The sequence below is a fragment of the Artibeus jamaicensis genome, unplaced genomic scaffold (assembly GCF_021234435.1).
Source record: "Artibeus jamaicensis isolate MK-2021 breed Jamaican fruit bat unplaced genomic scaffold, CSHL_Jam_final contig_477, whole genome shotgun sequence".
NCBI lineage: Eukaryota > Metazoa > Chordata > Mammalia > Chiroptera > Phyllostomidae > Artibeus > Artibeus jamaicensis.
The window spans coordinates 3,868,391-3,887,424 of record NW_026521854.1 but is presented as its reverse complement, the minus strand read 5'-3'; the positions used below and the strand labels follow the sequence as shown (position 1 = coordinate 3,887,424).

At 40.3% G+C, this 19,034-nt stretch overlaps 1 protein-coding gene across 5 annotated transcripts in view; it reads left to right on the top strand.

Annotated features, from left to right (window-relative positions):
• The window catches only part of PPP3CC (protein phosphatase 3 catalytic subunit gamma), an 87,510-nt gene extending 71,648 nt beyond the window's left edge, over nucleotides 1–15,862 (top strand). The window contains exons 11-15 of one of the 5 annotated variants that reach the window (XM_037152631.2): nucleotides 5,167–5,193; nucleotides 6,102–6,183; nucleotides 6,759–6,856; nucleotides 14,233–14,262; nucleotides 15,350–15,862. In XM_037152631.2, coding sequence (XP_037008526.2) covers nucleotides 5,167–5,193; nucleotides 6,102–6,183; nucleotides 6,759–6,856; nucleotides 14,233–14,262; nucleotides 15,350–15,576 — 464 coding nt within the window. In that variant the 3' untranslated portion in view covers nucleotides 15,577–15,862. The remainder of the gene's footprint in view (nucleotides 1–5,166; nucleotides 5,194–6,101; nucleotides 6,184–6,758; nucleotides 6,857–14,232; nucleotides 14,263–15,349) is intronic. The other 4 variants (XM_053668071.1, XM_053668070.1, XM_053668072.1 and 1 more) reach the window with 4 other exon arrangements.
• Nucleotides 15,863–19,034: the final 3,172 nt, after the last annotated feature.

The window sequence follows — 19,034 nt, the reverse complement described above, 5'->3', positions numbered from 1 at the left end:
CAATTTATATGAACAAATTAAGTGTAATGTAGTTCACCTTTATACCACATTTTATAAAATCAGTGCTTAATAAAAAAGTGATTTTAACTTTAGAAGAGAACTTGAGGGATGCATCTAAAGCCATGATTAACGGGAATTTTATAGCCATAAATGCAAAAGAAAGGTGGAAAATTAGCGTTCATCTCAAGAAGTTAACAAAAGGAAGGATAGCATTAAATCTAAAGAAAGTAAGTGGAATGAAATAAAAAGTTCAGAGCAGTATTAACAAAATAGAAAACAAAATACAACCCAGAAGTGCAACAAAATGTGCTATTTTCAAGAGACTAATAAAATTGATAAATTCCTGGTAAGACTTATCAAGTGGAAAAGGTAAGACAAAAATAATCAATGTCAGTTCTGATCCTACAGACATTAAGACAATAACAAGAACAGCCCTGGCCGGGTAGCTCAGTTGGTTGGAGCATCATCCTAATATGCCAACATTGTGGGTTCAATCCATCATCAGGGCACACACCAGGGGGAACCCCAAAAAACCAGAATTTATTGAAAAAGTATGCATTTATTCTTACATGTTCAAACTTTAGTCACCTTCGAAGTACTCCCCATTTGATGCAACACACCTATCAAGATGTTTTTTCCACTGTTCAAAACAGTTTTTGAACTTGTTTTTTATATCTTTTAGTGCTTCTGCTGTTTTTTGTTTTACCTCTTCCACATTGACAAAACATTCCCCTTTGAGGACTTTTTTCATCCAGGGAAACAAAAAAAGTTGCTTGGGGCAAGTTCAGGAGAATAGGGAGGGTGTGGCAGGGGGGTCATGTTGCTTTTAATCAAAAACTGCTGAGTACTCAGCACAATGTGGGCAGATGCCCTTGTAAACCACCCAGCATGAAATGGGCAAACCCACTGAAAGAGCCTTCAAAAACAACAAAAAAATTTCACTGAAGCTGAACACAGCCTCTCACAACAACGCCAGCTGGTACACTGCTACAGATGGCTTCCTAGAACACTCACCTAGCAGGGTAACCTGTACTACAAGGGGCCTGCCCTCCAGAATACAATTCCATTTTGGGGGGTCTGCCCTTGTACAAGAATCAACCAGCGAATACATGGATAGGTGGAGCAACAAATGGTGTTTGTTTCTCTCTCGCTCTAAAAATCAATCAACAGGAATTATAGAAAAGAAGATAACAAGAATAAGTATGTACCTGCAAATTTTTAAATTGATATGAAATGGATAGATTCCTAGAATAATTAACTTATCCAGCCTAATACAATATAGGAAATATTAATAATCACATGCCTGCCAAGAAATAAGGTCTGTAATTTTAAATTTTCCTGCAAATAAAATGCCAGGTGGAGAAAACTTCAGCACATTTGTCAAATATTTAAGAAAGAGACAACACAAATCATCCCAAGAATAAAAGAGGTATGCTCATTTAATGAGGCTGGTGTGACTATGATACTGAAATGTGACAGGAACATTAACATAGATATAATCATCCTAAACAAAACCTCAGCAAATTGAAACTAACAATATACATAAAAGGTTTATGCCACCCAACCAAGTTGATGTATTCTAGAAATCTCAGAAGATTTAACACTCAAGGTTTAATCAGGCCCTGGCTGGTAATGGCTCAGTGGATTGAGTGCCGGCCTGCGAACCAAAGGGTTGCTGGTTGGATTCCCAGTCACGAGTCACATGCCTGGGTTGTGGGCCAGGTCGCCAGTAGGGATTTCATGGGGGCAACAACACAATGATGTTTCCCTCCCTCTCTTTCTCCTTCCCTTCTCTCTAAAAATAAATAAATAAATAAAATATTTTTAAAAATTCAATCGGTATATACTGGAATATACATATTGAAAATAGTTAATAATGGAGCTGGGTTATGGGTATAAGGGAACCCCCTATACTGTCTTTTACATACAACTAAAACTATTCTAAAAATTAAAACTATTTAAAAAATCAACCAGAATAATTCCTTGCATTTACAGAAAAAGGAAGAAAAGGCATATTTTCTCAGTAGATGTAGAAGCAACATTAAACAAGGCTTATCTCTCATTTACAATTGCTCAAACTAGGTTTAGAGAGGAAGTCTTTAATCTGACGGACCAGGATGCTAGCTACCAATACCTCTATACTATATCATATTAGAAGTTGTATCCAATATAATAAGGTAAGAAAAAGAAATATAAGATATAAAGATTGGAAAGAAACAAAACTTATTTTTTTATATGTGATTATATAGAGGGAAATTTAAAAGAGTCTATGGATTAATTATTAGAATCAATAACTGCAGGTAGTAAAGCTGCTGGATATAAAGTCAGTACGTAAAAATCATTCATATTTCTATTTACCAGCAACAAGCAAAATGAAATTTTAAAAGATGCCATTTTTAATAACTCTAACAAATGATGCGTGATATACCTCTAAGCAACAAACTATAAAATATTGTTAGAGAAATTGAAAGCAATCTAAATAAATGGAGAGAAATACTGTATTCATGGATTATTGGAATATTCAGTATTGTAAAGATATAAATTATGCCCAAATTGATATGGAATCATAGTCAAATATTAACAATTTGATCCTAAAATTTATATGGGAATACTAAGGTTAAATTCTAAAGTTCATATGGAAATAGTCTTGAAGAAGAATAAGGTAGGAGGTCTTGTTCTGTAAGATATCAAGGTTTACTCCAGAGCTGGAGTAATTGAATGACTACTGCAGGGACAGACAAGCACCAAGTGGAACAGACAACCCAGATGTACCGTAGATCCACACATATGTGGACACGATGTACATTGGAGGTGGCCCTGTACATCACAGGAAGAGGATGGTATTTTTTGTGGATGATTTGGGGCTATTTATTTGAGTAAAAATTAAACCTAACCCCTAACATCATATTCCCAGCACAGAAATAAATCCCAGATGGATTAATACATTCAAACATGAGAGACAAAGCAATAAAGCTTCTAGTATTTATAATAAATATAGAATATCTTCATGACCTTGCAGTAGAAGAAAATTTCTTAAACAGGATGCAAAAAGTACTAACCATACAGGAGACTGAGTAACTTGGACAATGTTAAAAGTAAGGACTTGTGTTTATCAAAACACTTTATTAAGAATGGGAGAGGATATTTCCACACAACTGGCAAAGGTCTCACTTGCCAGAATATATAGTGAACTACATAGAGATCAGTCAGATGAGATGTGAATAAGCACTTCACAAAAGAGGATATTCAGATGGCCAGCAAAAATATGAAGAGATATTCAACCACATTGGTAATTATGAAAATGCAAATTAAAACAATGGATGATTTTAGACACTCACCACATTGTCTAAAATTAAAGATGAGTCACGCCAGGTGTCGGCCAGAACGTGAAACTGCAGGAATGTCACACACACAGGTGTAAGTCGCTGTGTCCACTTTAGTAAATGATGTCAAACTGTTAGCCAGAGTTGAACGTATATGTGCCCTGTAACCGAGCATTTTAATTCTAGGAGTATACCTAACAGAAATATGTGCAGTGAAGAGAAATGCACAGCAATATTCACAAGCAGCCTAATTAGCCAAAAATTAGAAGTAGCCCAAAGGATCACTGACCATGAAAAGGAGAAGTACGTTGTGGCACATTCACATAGTGGGATTTCATATAATAATGACCGGGAGCCACAGCAACAGGGGACGCATGGATGAAGCTCACAAGGTTGAACAAAAGAAGCTAGATGCAGATGCATGTATCTGATTGTTCCAATTATACAAAGTGCAAAAATGATGAAAACTGGAGTGCTTATGGATGCACACTTACATGGTCTAACTGTAAAGAACAGCAGGAAAGTGATGTCAATAAAATTCAAGAGAATACTTTTCTTTGAGTAGAGGGAGATAGTAATTATTAGGAAGGGCTTGGGGTTGGGGGGCATCTGGGGTGCTGGCAGGTTTCTGTTTATTGACCTGAGTGGTGATGAGCTGGCCATTTGCTTTTTAAGAAATCACTAGGTTACGTGTTTGTTTTGTGTGCTTTTCTGTATGTTTATCGTACTTCACAATAAAAAAAAAAAGCTTTGCAAAGTTTTAAACCTACCAATATGCAGAGATTTTTGTAGGAGTTTTTGGTAGCTGGAAAACAAATGAATTCATACTGTATTAACGGACTTAGCTGATTCAAGAAAACTAAAGTTCATCTTACTACTGGGAAGTGCTGGGTTCTGCACAGAATCCTCAAAAAGCAAAGGGATTGGTAGCACCAGTTGCGAGAACTGGGGACTGTGGGATGGCAGGGAGGAGGGAGCTGGACCCTGAGCTCAAATAAGGAGACCGGATGAGAGTTTTTGGAAAGGCCCATAAAGTCCTAGCTGCTCTCTCCAAGGCTGGAGACTGATCTCTAAAAGGTAAACCAAAGAATTTACAGACTGGGGACATAATCGAGGACATCAGAACCCTGCCAAAACCTACTTAATACGGCACGTCTACTTGATACTGACAGAGAGGCTTCCCTAAAACAGGCCTGCTCTGATCGTAGGTCAAGCTCCAAGTCCACACAGTCCACCCGCCAGCTCTGGAAGCTTTCTAGTTCCTCGCTCTCAATCATGAGCAAACGGTTAATGGTCGCCGGACAGCTCAAGAAAGTCTCTGAGAGACCACAATAAAAACAGCAGAAAGCAACTTGAACGAATCTGAGATTCTGAAGCAAATATAAAACTTAAAAAGGGAATGACTGCAATATCCCTAGAAAGATATGGGAAGATATTAAATCCGTTAAGTAAAAACATAACGCTTTTATTAAGAGATTTGTAAACTGTTCGTTCTGTCCTTCGTTTTTGCTCCTTATCAGTGTCATTTGTTCCACAAATAATATCTTTTTTTGGTCTCATTTTATTTTCATGATCTGTGGGGATGGAACATGTCGGTTAATAATAGAGTGAACTGATGTAAAACTAGGAAGTTTTAAGAAGTGGGAAAATGACTGACAAGAAATCTGTAGTCTAACATCTGTCATGTCCCAACGATGTCTCGTCTGAGCTGATAAAGATGACAGCCCGCTCCTCTCATTGCATTTCACTTTGATTTTTTTTCTCTCTTCCATGTAAACTTAAATCGCTCTTCTCGTATTTCTGTCTTCACCTTCTTGTTTCTTGGTGTCTCTTCTCCCTGAAGATCACTACATTTCAAGCTATCAGAAAGGTATCCGACTAAAATGTCCTAAGAGCTTAATATTTGCTGTCTGTCCCACTGCAGTCTGTTAGTTAGACTTTTTTAGTTGTAGCTGAATCATTTTCAAACAGGCCTCCTTTTCTGTTTTGATGTATGTGTTTTCTCTGGGCCTGCTGTACGGTCCTGCGGGATACTGAGAGCTGGGGGGTGGGGGGAGGGGCCATGTTTCTTTATCTGACTTTTGAATGTGGTTCTCTGGTGCATGCTGGACTTGGGCTTCTCGTGTGTGAGCTGTTCCTTGACTCTAGAGGACAAAAGGCCATACAGTTTTGCATTAACTTTTGTGATGTTGCTTTATAAACAAGACAAAACAAAACAAAAAAACAGCTTTAACCTGTCATCATAATTTGTACTGCATAGTTGTCTGTGGTAGGAAGTAACTCCCAGTTTGTAGGTGAGGGTTATAGAATGAAAGTAGCCCTCACTGAGTTCTGGGGAGCTAGCTGTGTATTGTGTTCACATGCAGAAGATGACTGCTCAAATCATTACTTGCCATTTGCAGGCCAAACCCTGCATCCTAAGGTGGCCCACAGCATTCTCAGAGATCTTGGCCTTGGCAGCAGCTGTCTTTGTTTACGTGTGTGTATTGCACTCTTCTCTGTGTCCCACGGTTCGGAGCCGCAGATCAGTTCCTGCCTCTCAGAGCGGTGCCCGTGTGGCCCCTCCACCTGTTACTTCATCTTTTTCTTTTCTGGGTTATTTTTTTTCTTGCTCCTTAGAACTTCCTGAGATTTTTGTTTGTTTAAACAAACTTAGGTCTTGATTCTTTCTTTTTTTAAGATAACAGTTTCTTTAACTTAGAAAGATACTGCATCCTGCACTTTTAAAAATCACCTTAACGCATTCCTTTAACTCACTTATTTTTTGTATTCTCAAAGCAGGCACTACAGTGCGGAAGGAGATCATCAAGAACAAAATCAGAGCCATTGGGAAGATGGCCCGGGTCTTCTCAGTTCTTCGGTAAGGCTCTGTCATTGCCCTGTGCGTAAAAGCATTGTGAGAGTAGAATTTGATTTCCTAACTTTTTTTTTTTTAGAATTGGAATTTTGTATTAGAACTGTAGGCTGACTGTGGATTAGAATCAGACTGCACGATAGGATGACTAGAAGTGTTCTGGCAAGTGTTCACTTGGTACCCACTCAAAGGTAGTGGGTTTGGTGTGGATTCAGGAGCCAGACTGCCTGTGAACACATTCTCTTCTCAGCTGTCTGATCTTCTGCCTCCTTTTTCTTGTTGTAAAAGATCGATAAAAGACTGGCTCTACAGGGATAGTAAGAGGATTAAATGAGATCATATGTGGGAATCATTAGAATAGCACCTAGTTCTTAAGTGTCATCAATTGAAAAGGAAGACCTGTCAGATTCTTTAAAATTGGAGCACTGAGAGAAAACATCCATTCTTTGGGTGAGGGAAGGGGTAGGGAGAAGGGAAAGCAGTCCTCCATCTCTTTGCATCTTGCCTTCCTTCAAGTGCCTTTGAACTGCTGAGTGGTAGACTCCCAGGCATTAACCCAGGCCTTTGATCTTCCTTTGCAGGGAGGAAAGTGAGAGTGTGCTGACCCTCAAGGGCCTGACTCCTACAGGCACACTCCCGCTGGGTGTCCTCTCAGGAGGGAAGCAGACTATTGAGACAGGTGCGTATGAGGACTGTGCCTTGGAAGGAAGGTGTGCTCATTATCCAGCAGTCCACGTGAAATGAAAGCTAGGGCTCCTCAGTGAAAATGCATGAAATCATGCCGTTTGTAACATGGGTGACCCCAGAGGGTATTATGCCAAGTGAAGTAAGTCAGAGAAAGACAAACACCATGTAATTTCACTTATGTGTAAAATATGAAAAAATAACAAATGAACAAACAGACCCATAGATACAGAGAACAAACATGGTTATCGGGAGGCAGGGATAAGAGGGATGGGAAAATGAGGTACAGACCTCTAATTATGAAATGAATAAGTCATGGGGCTATAAATAAGTCATGGTGCAACATTGAGAACATAGTAATATCACAATAACTTTGAATGGTGACAGATGGTTGCTAGACTTACTGTGGTGACCACAGTATAAGGTATATAAATATAAAATCGCTGCTCTGGCTGGTTTGGCTCTGTGGATTGAGTGCCAGCCTCTGAACCAAAGGGTTGCTGGTTTGATTCCCAGTCAGGGCACATGCCTGGGTTGCAGGCCAGGTCCCCGGTAGGGGTCGTGCGAGAGGTAACCACACATTGATGTTTCTCTTCCTCTCTTTCTTCCTCCCTTCCCCTCTCTCTAAAAATAAATAAAATATTTTTAAAAATCACTATGTTGTACACCTGAAACTAATATAATATTGTATGTCAACTATACTTTTTTAAATTTTATTTATTTTTTAGAGAGAAGGGAAAGGAGGGAGAATGAGGGGAAGAGAGACATTGATGTTTACTCATCGATCAGTGCCTCTCACACGCCCCCAAATGGGGACCTGGCCCACAACCCAGGCATGTGCCCTGACTGGGAATCGAACCCACAACCTTCCATTTTTGCAGGCTGCTGCCCAACCCACTGAGCCACACCAGCTAGGGCTATATGTCAACTATATTTTAATTAAAAACTAAAATAAAAAATTTAAAAACTGGCACTTCTTTCAATAAATGTTACTGAAGCAATTGGATATTTATCTGGGTGGGAAATGAATCTTGACCCTTCTCTCCATCTACGAAAATGAATTCAAAATAAATTATAACTTAAATGTAAAAGATAAAACAGTAAGACTCCTAAAAGGAAGTATGGAGAGTATGTGCTGGGGTCAAGAGCCTTAAATAGAGCATAGAAAGTACTAACCTTAAAAGAAAGAAATTTAATTTTGTTAAAATTAAGAACTTCTATTCACAAAAATACACAATTAAGAAAGGCAAAAGGCAGGCCCTGGCCAGGTTGCTTAGTTGGTTAGAGCATTGTTCTGATACACCAACACACGAGTATCCGAACTCCGACACACGAGTTCGGTCTCTGGTCAGGGCACATACAAGAAGCAGCCCATGGCCCTGCCCGGTGTGGGTGGCTTCGTGGGTGGGGCTGCGTCCTGCAAACTGAAGGGTTGGGGCACGTGCCTGGGTTGCAGGCCAGGTCCCGGGTCGAGGGCGTGTGAGAGGAAACCAAGTGATGTTTCTCTCCCTCTTTCTCTCTCCCTTCCCATCTCTCTAAAAATCAATAAAAATAAAATATTTTAAGGAAGCAACCAGTGAATGCACAAATAAGTAGAACAACAAATTTATGTTTTTCCTTTTCTCCCCCTGCTAAAAACAAACAAACAAACAAAAAAATCAGCAAATAAAAAAATTTTTTTAAAGAAAGGGAAAAGGCAAGCCATAAATTGGGAGATTTTTCCAATACATACATCTGATACAGGACTTGTACTCAGAATATAATAGACAAAGGACTGCACTACTCAATTAAAAAAATGCAAAAAACTTCAGAAAGAGAACTGTGTGATGAGGATATTGCCACCTAACTGATGGAGAATTTAAAGCCCTGGTAATCAAAATGCTCACAGAACTGATAGAGCTTGGTCGAAAAATGAAAAAAAACAATGAAGAATACCCGAAGTGAAATAAAGCAAAATATTCAGGGAACCAGCAGTGACAGGAAGGAAACCAGGGCTCAAAGCAACGATTTGGAACAAAAGGAAGAAATAAACATCCAGCCGGAACAGAATGAAGAAATGAGAATTCAAAAAACTGAAGAGTCTTACAAACCTCTGGGACAAGCTGAAGCGTTCCAGTATCTGAATCATAGGGGTGCCAGAAGGAGAAGAACAGCAAGAAATTGAAAACTTACTTAAACAAATAATGAAGGAAAACTCCCCAATCTGGGAAATAGGCGTCCAGAAAGTTCAGGAAGCCCAGAGAGTCCCAAGGAAGTTGGACCCAAAGAGGAACACACCAAGGCACATCAGCATTAAGTTACCCAAGATGAAAGATAAACTCCTAAAAGCAGCAAGAGATAAGGAGACAAAGGATTTCCCATCAGATTGTCAGCTGATTTCTCAAAAGAAACCTTACAGGCAAGAAGGGGCTGGGAGGAAGTATTTGAAGTCGTGAAAGGCAAGGACCTACATCCAAGATTGCTCTATCCAGCAAAGCTATCATTTAGAATGGAAGGGCAGATAAAGTGCTTCCCAGATAAGGTCAAGTTAAAGGAGTTCATCATCACCAAGCCCTTATTAAATGAAATGTTAAAGGCACTTATCTAAGAAAAAGAAGATAAAAACTATGAACAGTAAAATGACAATAAACTCACAACTATCAACAAATGACTCTAAAAGAAAAGAAAAAAAACTAAGCTAACAGCCAGAACAGGAACAGAATCAGAAATGGACATGGAGGGATTTCAAGTGGAGAGGGGGAAGGGAGGAATAGTGTAGGAAAGGTACAGGGAAGAAGTAAAAAAAAAATACAACCAGTGTTTTTTAAATGGTCAAAAGATTTTTAACTGGCACTTTACAAAAGAGGGTATCAGTGAAAATGTCTGACAATACTGTGTTGGCGAGTTTGTGGGCAACTAGAACTAGACACATTGCTGGTGGGCTTGTCAATTGGTTCAGCTACATTGGAGAACTGTTTACTAGGCAGTAAAGCAAAACATCTCTACCTCATAACCCAGCAATTCCACACCTGCATGTGTCCAGCAAAGGATGTGCATCAGTATGTCCACTGTAACTTTATTCGTAATAGCCCCAAATGGGAAACAAGCTAAGAGTCCACCCATAGATAGTGGAATAGATCAATGTGTTATGAGTGTATGATAGAACAGTACTTAGCAGTAAAAAATAACATGAGTACATGCCAAAACATAGTTAAATCTCACAGACTTTACGGTGAACTAAAAAAGCTAGACCCAAAAGAACACTGACGACTGATGTATATGATGTTCAAGACCAGGCAGAATGGTGCTTCCTTTGGTAGGAGAATATTGGCCTGGAAGGGGCGCGGGGGACTTCTGGAGTAGTGGGATGCTTTGTGTCACTGGCTGGTGGTGATGCAGGTATAGGTGTACACACACATACAACACACACACACACACACACACTCATACCTATGGAGCTGTGCACTTGGGATTTGGGTATGTGTTATTCTTCACATATGTATGTTTTATACCTTAATTTTTGGGGTTAGAGTTTCTCAGAGAGGGAGTTTGTCTCTTTCCCGGCAAGCTATATCCTACGCCAGCGCTACAGTCACCTCTTCTACCAGAGTGTCCCTTCTAAAATTATGTGGGCACAGACTCTTTTTTTTTTTTTTTTTTGCACTGACTTCTAAGGAGAGGGCTTTATGGACCGCTGGAGGGAAAAGATTGATGTTTGTCAGATTAAACATAGATCTGGTCAAGCCAGAAGAAGACATGCGAGATCATGTCAGTGGATGACTAATTCTGGAATCTTTAACAACTTAAACCAGAGCGTCATTGCTTTCTTGCACTCCCTTGTGTATTGAATTGTTTCTGCTGAAGTTTTCCTCTTTTCCTAGTCATCCATCCTGCCACTTACAGGAAGCAGAAGTTCCAATGCTACTGAACAAGCCCCCTTCCCCCTCATAACAGGATTGAATTCTTCCTCTTTCAAATTAACTACTAGGATATTAGAGCTTAGCTATTTAGAAGGAAGAATAAACATTTTCTCCTTGAAAGTATATAATTAATTTTCTTAATTTCTGTAGTTTCATACACAGGATCAGTAAACTATTTCAGATTGACGGTTTTTTTCTCTCGTGTAAAACATGCGGTTCTTTGTAAGCAAAAGTCTTTCCCACCATTGCTTTGCTGGTCACCAGTCCTGTAAGATGGCCTGCAAAGCGGCTCTTACAAGGAGGTTCAGACTCAGTTGGGGGTAACTTGTGTGAAGAAAACGGAATGTCCTACCACACCCTCACCTGAAAACTTCTGAAAGTATGCTGCTGGCCACAACTTACTTCTTTTAATCTGAACCAATTTATGGTAGAATTTGAAAGAGCAAATCTGCAAATCTGAGATGAATAACAGAGAGTTTATTTGGAATTTGTTTTATAATCCTTGCTCTACCATTTGTTTTCAGTCCCTAATATCCTCAGTTCTTCTTAGTTTCTAATGTGAATATGAGTGTTTTAATCAATGTAGGATTGTATTTAATACTTCTGAAACTGATAAAAATGTTCAGGAATGTGTAAGAAGAACAACACTAAAGTTAGAGCCAGCTTTTTAAAGGTTCTTATTCTGTCTCATCGATTGACAGGAACTGAGTTTATTTTGTCATTTTCCCATCAGAGTCTCAGTTCCACAGGTTCATTGACAAACCCTGGAATGTTAGGTGAATAAGACCTTTTATTGTCATATAAATTTACTTGAAAGCTTTCAATCAGTAATAGCCCATAAGACTTTATAACATGTATTTATTTATGTCCTACCTTGTTCCAAGAGGAATTGGAGTAAGTCACAGTATACATACAGCACAGTGAAGTAAAATAAATGCTTGGAAATTGGAGCACAAAGTAAAACAAACAAACAAAAAAGTCAATAGTCAGCCACAGATGTGATCCTAAGCTGTTCAGTAGCCAAAATAAAGAGGAGAGCAAAAAAAACCACAACAAGATTCACATAGACCATAAAATAAAAACAGATGAGTTATCGGTTGGACTACGTCAGAGTTAAAAGCTTTTATGCTACAAATGGAACCATGAAGAAAGCGAAAAGGCAACCTGCAGAATGGTTGAAAAGATTTATAAATCATACATCTGATAAGGGACTGCTACCTAGAAAATGTACAGAACTCTTAAAACTGAATAATAAAAGGACAAATAACTCAATTAAAAATGGGCAAAAAATTGGAATAGATATTTTTCCAAAGAAGATACATGTATGGTCAGTAAGCACATGAAAAGAATGTCTAATGGTTCACCACCATTAGGCATTAAGGAAATACGAATTTAAACCCCAGCGAGATACCATGTGACACCCACGAGGAGAGCTGCGGCCCAAAGGGCAGGTGGCGCGTATTGGCGAGCAGGCGTGAGAACTCAGAACTCCCCCTCTCTCTAAAAGTAAATAAATAAAATCTTTTTTTAAAAAGAAGAAAGAAATGAAATGCTGACACATGCTTCAGCACGAATGAACCTTGAAAGCATTATCCTTACTCAGCGGTTTTCAGCCAGTGCGCCACAAGGACTTTTAAACCCTGCCACACCCGACTGTTTAGTCAGGCGCTGACCTCTGTTCCCTTAGATTGTCAAATAAAAATGTGACAGTGGCCAGAACAGCAATAGCCATCTGGTGTGAATGAATCAAAATTATACCTATTTTTTTGGTCAGATTGGCAAAAAAAATTTTTTTGGTGTGCTGCAGAATTTTAGTAATCAGTTCATGTGTGCCATGAGATGAAAAAGGTTGAAAGTCACTGTGCTAAATGAAAGAAGTCACTAACGTGACATATTGTATATGATTCCATGCATGTGAAGTGCCCAGGATGGGGGTGGGCATGGGAGGGAAAGGGTTTACTTTGGGGGATGGAAATGTCCTAACCATGGGTTGTAGTGATGAGCAAACAACTCTAAATATGTTAAGAGCATTGAACTGTACACTTCAGCAAGGGAATTTTATGGTATATGAATTATATATCAGTAAAGAAAAAAGGGCAGTTTCTCAGTTTTATATGACCATTTCTTAAAATGTCCTCCAGTACAGGCCAGTATCTTAAAAAAAAATACCAGTGCCAAGAGCAATTCCAGGAGTCCCCAAACAATGTAACACTAGTCCACTTTTTGCCACATCGCTTTAAAACTCTAATTAGGCCAACACTGGATATGATCTCAGGCCATGCTTTGTTCTCCTACTTCCTGACAGTTGCATCAGTGATACACTGTTTGAAGACACTGTGGTTTTCTTGTGGAACTTTATTTGTTCTATTTGAGGAGGAGAGAGGGTGAGACATTGCTTTAACACATGCCTACATGTGGTTGACAAATGCAAGCCCTTGATAAGTTGATTCCAACTTTCCATTTTCACATTGTGTTAGGAAGTTGACTTTCCATTCTCCCCATCTCCTCCCCTGGAAGAGCAAACTGTTACTGTTCATTATTCTTTCTTCTTTTTAAAAGTTGGTATTGGAGGAACTGACAGGGTTCTCCTACTAGGATCTTTCTTGCTACTATAGCCTATAACATTTTCATATAGTAGGGCTTTTATTGTCTTAAAAGAAGATGCTAGAAATTTAACCCTTTGGTGCTGACTGCTTCCTTCTCTACCACTGAAGGGGAGGACGGCCTTCCTGATGGCTGGCCGGCTCTTCCGCAGTGGGTAGGGCCGTGCTGCTGGAGGGCCAGCCTCCGCTGGGTCTCCAGTCCAGGAGGGTACGTGAATCTGTATCCAGAATTGAACAGTTTTATGCGTTTGCTAGCTTAGTACTCCACTCCTGGACAAAAAAAATAACCCTTCAGTTAAAACCCATTTTCCTCTCCTTCTGAATGCCAGTGTGTTATTCAAAGGTCATTCTTTTCTGTTAAGTAGTATAAAACAACAATTGGGTCCCACCTAAGTTGCTTGGGAGCAATCAGAAGTAGTTTCAAATAAGTGTTTTTGAATAGGACCCAGCAGCAGCTCAACTCAGTACCATCCGAGCTATCACAACAAACCCAAGAACTGCTAGAATGTTAAATTATTTGAAATTATTTGACTCTATGTGAATGTCAAGACATTAATTAGCACCTGCCTATTTAAAATCAGGAAAACAATATAACTCTTGACTGACCCAGCTGGCTTAGAAATAAAGCTATTAGCTAAAAGGTTCTCATGCTACCTGAAATGTTATTAGAGACTCGCCCCACCTTGCACCTCCCCTCACCCCCATTCAGTTTTCCGCAGTAGTCCTCTCGTTTCTCTGACTTGCCGACTTTCGTTATGGATGGGAGTAGGCTGGAGGGGGCCCCAGGACGGCTGCTGGCCGCACTGCTGTTGGTTTACTCACTCTTCTCTGTCTTCATTTTTGCATGCCACTGCTCCTGCCTCTTACAGCCACAGTAGAAGCGGTAGAGGCCCAGGAAGGTATGGCCGTATTCCTGTGATAGATGTGATCATGTGTCTGTCTGCTGGTTTTAAAAAGCTTTGTCAGCATTTGAAGTCTTTTATTATTGCATCACCAGAACTGTAACAGTGACAAAAGGAATAGATAGGCGTGCTCACAAAGTATCCTGTAGTCGTATTCATGTAAACGACCCTCCACAACTGAAGTCCTTTCTGGGCTCTGTTTTGATACAATGGCCGCAGCTTATGCAACTGGCCTGAGGGATCAAGTAGTTTTATCCTATAGCTCTTCCATATATGAGACACCCATGTGATTACTAGAGTTCAAACAGGTCAGCCTCTTTATCTAATGATGCTAAAGAATATCGAGAGCAGAGGCAAAAGTAGACCGGAATTTAGTTTGATTCATTTCTGTCGCCATAACACAGTCAAGCTAAACTGTGTTTCTGTGAAAGCAAATTTTAAGTAACAGTAACCTATGAATCTGTGCATCAAAATCATTGGAATTGATATTGTGTTATAAATTTAATTGTTTTGCTTGGTAAGGTGGTGCGAAATAGGAACGCCTTTTCCTTGACAATACAAAAGCTCAATCAAAGAAAAATGGCTTTGACTTAACGTTCAGCTCCTGGTTGTGCAAGATAAAAAGCTGTCCTTGTAAACAAAAACACTAGTTCTTTTGTTACCTTTCTTTGTGGTCACTGTGATGTTTGTGCTAAAGTAACTACTCTGTTTAACTTGTTCTATGTTCTAGTGTTTGATTTTTTTCTCTCATATTGAGCACGTTTCTGGCCCATAAGAAACTCTCCCAAACGAACTGGGGCTAAATAAGAACTTGTTTCCTTTTTGTTGGGCATATTTCTGTATGATCAGTCGTTTCAGCTCCTTTGAAAATGACTTTCACCTTTCAGCTGCCCTGGGGGCCTTAAGGAATTAGTAGCTTCAAGACAAAGCTAATTCAAATCAAACGTTGCCTGTGGCCCTCACCAGACATGTGCTCCTAGCCACCCTTCTGTGTTTTTCCCAAGGAGGCTGCTGTGTGCTAAGAAACCTGGAGCCTGCCACTCTACTGTCCAACTGAGCTCCTCCCTTTCCTGTTTTTCTGTAGCCATCAGAGGGTTTTCGCTTCAGCACAGGATCCGGAGTTTTGAAGAAGCCCGAGGCCTGGACCGAATCAACGAGCGGATGCCACCCCGAAGAGATAGCCAGGACCTTGGTGGGCCCGGGAAATCGATGACCTCGGTCCAATCAAACGCCTCACACAGGAGCGACAGGGGCAGAAAAGCCACTAATGACTTGGAGCCCCGCGGTGGCACAGGTGGATCAAAGACATAGGAACAAATTTTATTTATTTATTGTTGGAAAACAAAACAAAGCAACTTAAACAATATAAACCTGGAGGTCACTTATACTACCGTCTGCATTTGTTCTGTGAGAAAGGCGACCGTTTTGTAAACTCTTTATGTTTTATATATCTGTGCATCTGTTTTGTTTTCCCCTTTTTTCTTAGTTTTTGGAAACTGATCTGATTATCTGATCCATACGTGAAGTCCTGTGCTATAAAGGGGACTGCCCCCTAATAAAAGGGCCTTGGAAAATCCACCCGGGTTTCTGCCTTGAACTAGCCAGCCTTTTGTCTCGTCACTGGAAGCTAATCTCTTTCATTTCAGACTAATGACTTTTCCAATACGATGATTTTTTTTTCCTTTCTACAGGATACCACTGAATAATATCTCTTAGATTTCAGTGGCTTAAACTTCTCTTCTTATGGAAAACCTGATTATAGTAGAATTTCTAAATGAATAACCCAAACCCAGTGATTTTTAAGTGCCAAAGGGAATGTTTTCCATAACCTACTTTCTACTGGACTCTCAGTTCCTTTTAATGCATTCTAGTAAGACAAAATGTAATGAGAGGTTTTCTTAGAATTACTTAAAGTGTGTTCCTCTAACTATGGGCACAATTGGTGTAAACTTCCCTTAGAACTTGGGAGTTTCCTTATCTGTTTTCAGATCCTTTTGCTTTCATTTTCGAACCCCAGGTGATTTACCCCATCTGCAAAGAAAGCTCCATGTTGAAACATTTTTAAGTGCCCTCTGTAAACCTTAAACAGAGGTACTTGGCCTTCTGTGTATCGCATCAGCCATTACAGCATCTCTTCTCCCTGTCCTCCTTTTCCTGTGTCAGTATTTTTTTTTAACCAATTGGAGTAATGAAGACAGACTAGGATAGAACGATCCCTTTATGAATTGGAAGTCTTGCTGAAGGGCACTGATGAGTGAGGATTCCATATCTTCTATGTCAGTTACAGGGTGTTTCTTCACCTTTCAACACTCATGAGGTTGAACTGTATGGCAGTGTCTGTCAGCATATTTTAGAATACAAGTCAGGTGTCCAGATGTGGTGGGTCCTGGCCTGCCGGGTCCGTGTATGTTGTGGCTGCTCGTGAACAAATACACACGGACAACAGAAATCCTGTAGAGAAAAAGGAACAGCATGGCCACTGTCTGAGAGAGAGACAGCCAAAGGGCCAGAGGCCCCCAGTCCCTGCTGGACAGGGTTTTATTGCTTTTCTGGGTACATTACATGGAGGGTAGTCCTCATTTACTGTGCACAGGTTCACTGCAGGGGATTAACTTTTACAGATAACAAAGGAAAGAACATTGCTAATTCCTTCAAAAAGAAGGATGTTGCAGACCAAGGGGAAAAGTGGTTGAACTGGTCACACTCTATACTTGGGAGGTTTAGCTCAGATTTTAGGAAGTTATGGTAAGCACTTGCTGTCTCAATCCAGGGTGAGGGAGTGTAGGCAAAAGCAAGTCTGACGACAGCCTAGGTACAATGCAGGTCTGATTCCCCACGGGAGAACCTATCCATGGGCGTGGCCCTGCATGCCACTCTCTCCCCACGGGTTTTCCACGCAAGTCCTGAGCTATGTTTCCACACCATGCAAAGCGGTTCCCTACATTCAGCTATAATGTTCGAATAACCCTCCCTTGGTTTTTCAAGTCACAGCCAACTAGTGAGGGAAGTCTCGCGGTCCCTAGGCTCCCATGTTTGATTTTGCCTGGTGACAGGGGCTGTGTCATGATACCCATTGGCCAGCCTGGCAGTGGGCGTGCGTAGCTGGGCGACACCGCACCAGAGCGCACATTGGTGGAACCTCCTAGTGTCCTCGGGGTGTAGGCACCCAGCACAGAAGCATGTGTCTCAGACAGTTATATTGGGTTGGCCAAAAAGTCTGTTTAGTTTTCCCCATAAATAGAAGACGTATTTTTCATTTTCACCAATAACTTTATAGACTTGGCTTTTTTGAGTATGTCGGCTCTCTCCCACTGCTGGCTTTTAGTGGGTAGAGGCCAGGGGCACTGCCAAACATCCTCCAGTGCATCGGACAGCCTCGCAGCAGAGAGTGACTTGGCCAAAATGTCAGTAGTACCAAAAAACTATACACTTTGACACATTTGATCAGTCACGGCACCTTCTCCGAATTTGTGAAGTGTACTTCTCCATAGTACACTTCACAAATTTTTTTGTGAAGTGTACTATGCATTTTTATCTTTCTTGGAATTATAAGGCATGCATAATATGCCAAAAATGTTGCGTATTTTCTTCCAGCTTCAATACCAAAACAGCTGCACAAAAAATTCACCAATTTTGATAATAAGTTTTTTTAAATGCATGCTGACATGACAGCCGTTACAATACAATCTAACAAAATTGTTTTGAATGAAGTTAAAGGCAGCTAAGCAGTACTAGAGCCATTGTACTGAGGAAACTAAACGAACTTTTTGGCCAACCCAGTACTTCATGTTGAGAATTTCAAGGACAACAAAAGCCTTATCCAAAACATAGTTTCACTAGAAAAACGAGGAATTAGATCATCTACCTCTGTTTTCTATATCTTTTACTAGCAGTTCCAAATTTATTTATGATAAAGATCAAAGCATTTTGAGGATTGGAACCTGGTGGCATGAATTACTCTGTTGAAAAAGGTAGGAAGGCCCTGGCTGGAGTGGCTCAGTGGATCGAACGCTGGCCTGTGAACTGAAAAGTCCCTGGTTCGATTCCCTGTCAGGGCACATGCCTCAGCTGAGGCCAGGTTTCCGGTTGTGGGGTGTGCAATTGATGTTTCTCTCACACATCAATGTTTTTCTCCCTTTCTCTGAAAATAAATAAGTAAACTCTTTTTAAAAATTAAAAATAAAAAGATAGGAAGGCCCTGGCCGGGTAACTTGGTTAAGAGTGTCGTCCCCATACACCAAGTTTGCAGGTTCAGCCTTAGGGCACATACAAGAAGCAATCACTGAATGCATAACTCAGTGGAACTACAAATCGAGGTTCCTTTTCTTTCTCTTACTCTAAAATCAATACATAAAAATTATTTAAAAGAAAAGAGAAGGCTATTGAGGACAGAGATGAAAAATCTCTTATTGGGTTGCCAACAAAACCTATACAAGGAGGGAGAAAAGGCCTTTACTGATTATTACCACTTCTTTAAAAATGGAATTCGTGCCCTCCTGGACAGAGGCGTGACCGAAGGACGTGTCTTCCAGGCACCGTCTGAGCTGTAAGAAGCCTTGGCCACAGCAGAGAGGTAGGAAGTCGTTCAAGAAAGTCGGAGTTTGGAATAGAGCAGCAACAGCTCTTGAAGGCAGTTGGGCTTGAAAACCCCGTTGAGTGGCACAGGCAAAGGCTCCCAAAGCGGTGTTGTCGGCCAGTGCGGCTGCCCAGGCTCGCTTCTGAGACGGTTTAGAAGGCAGGGATGTTAAGACTATATTGGAAAAACAGTA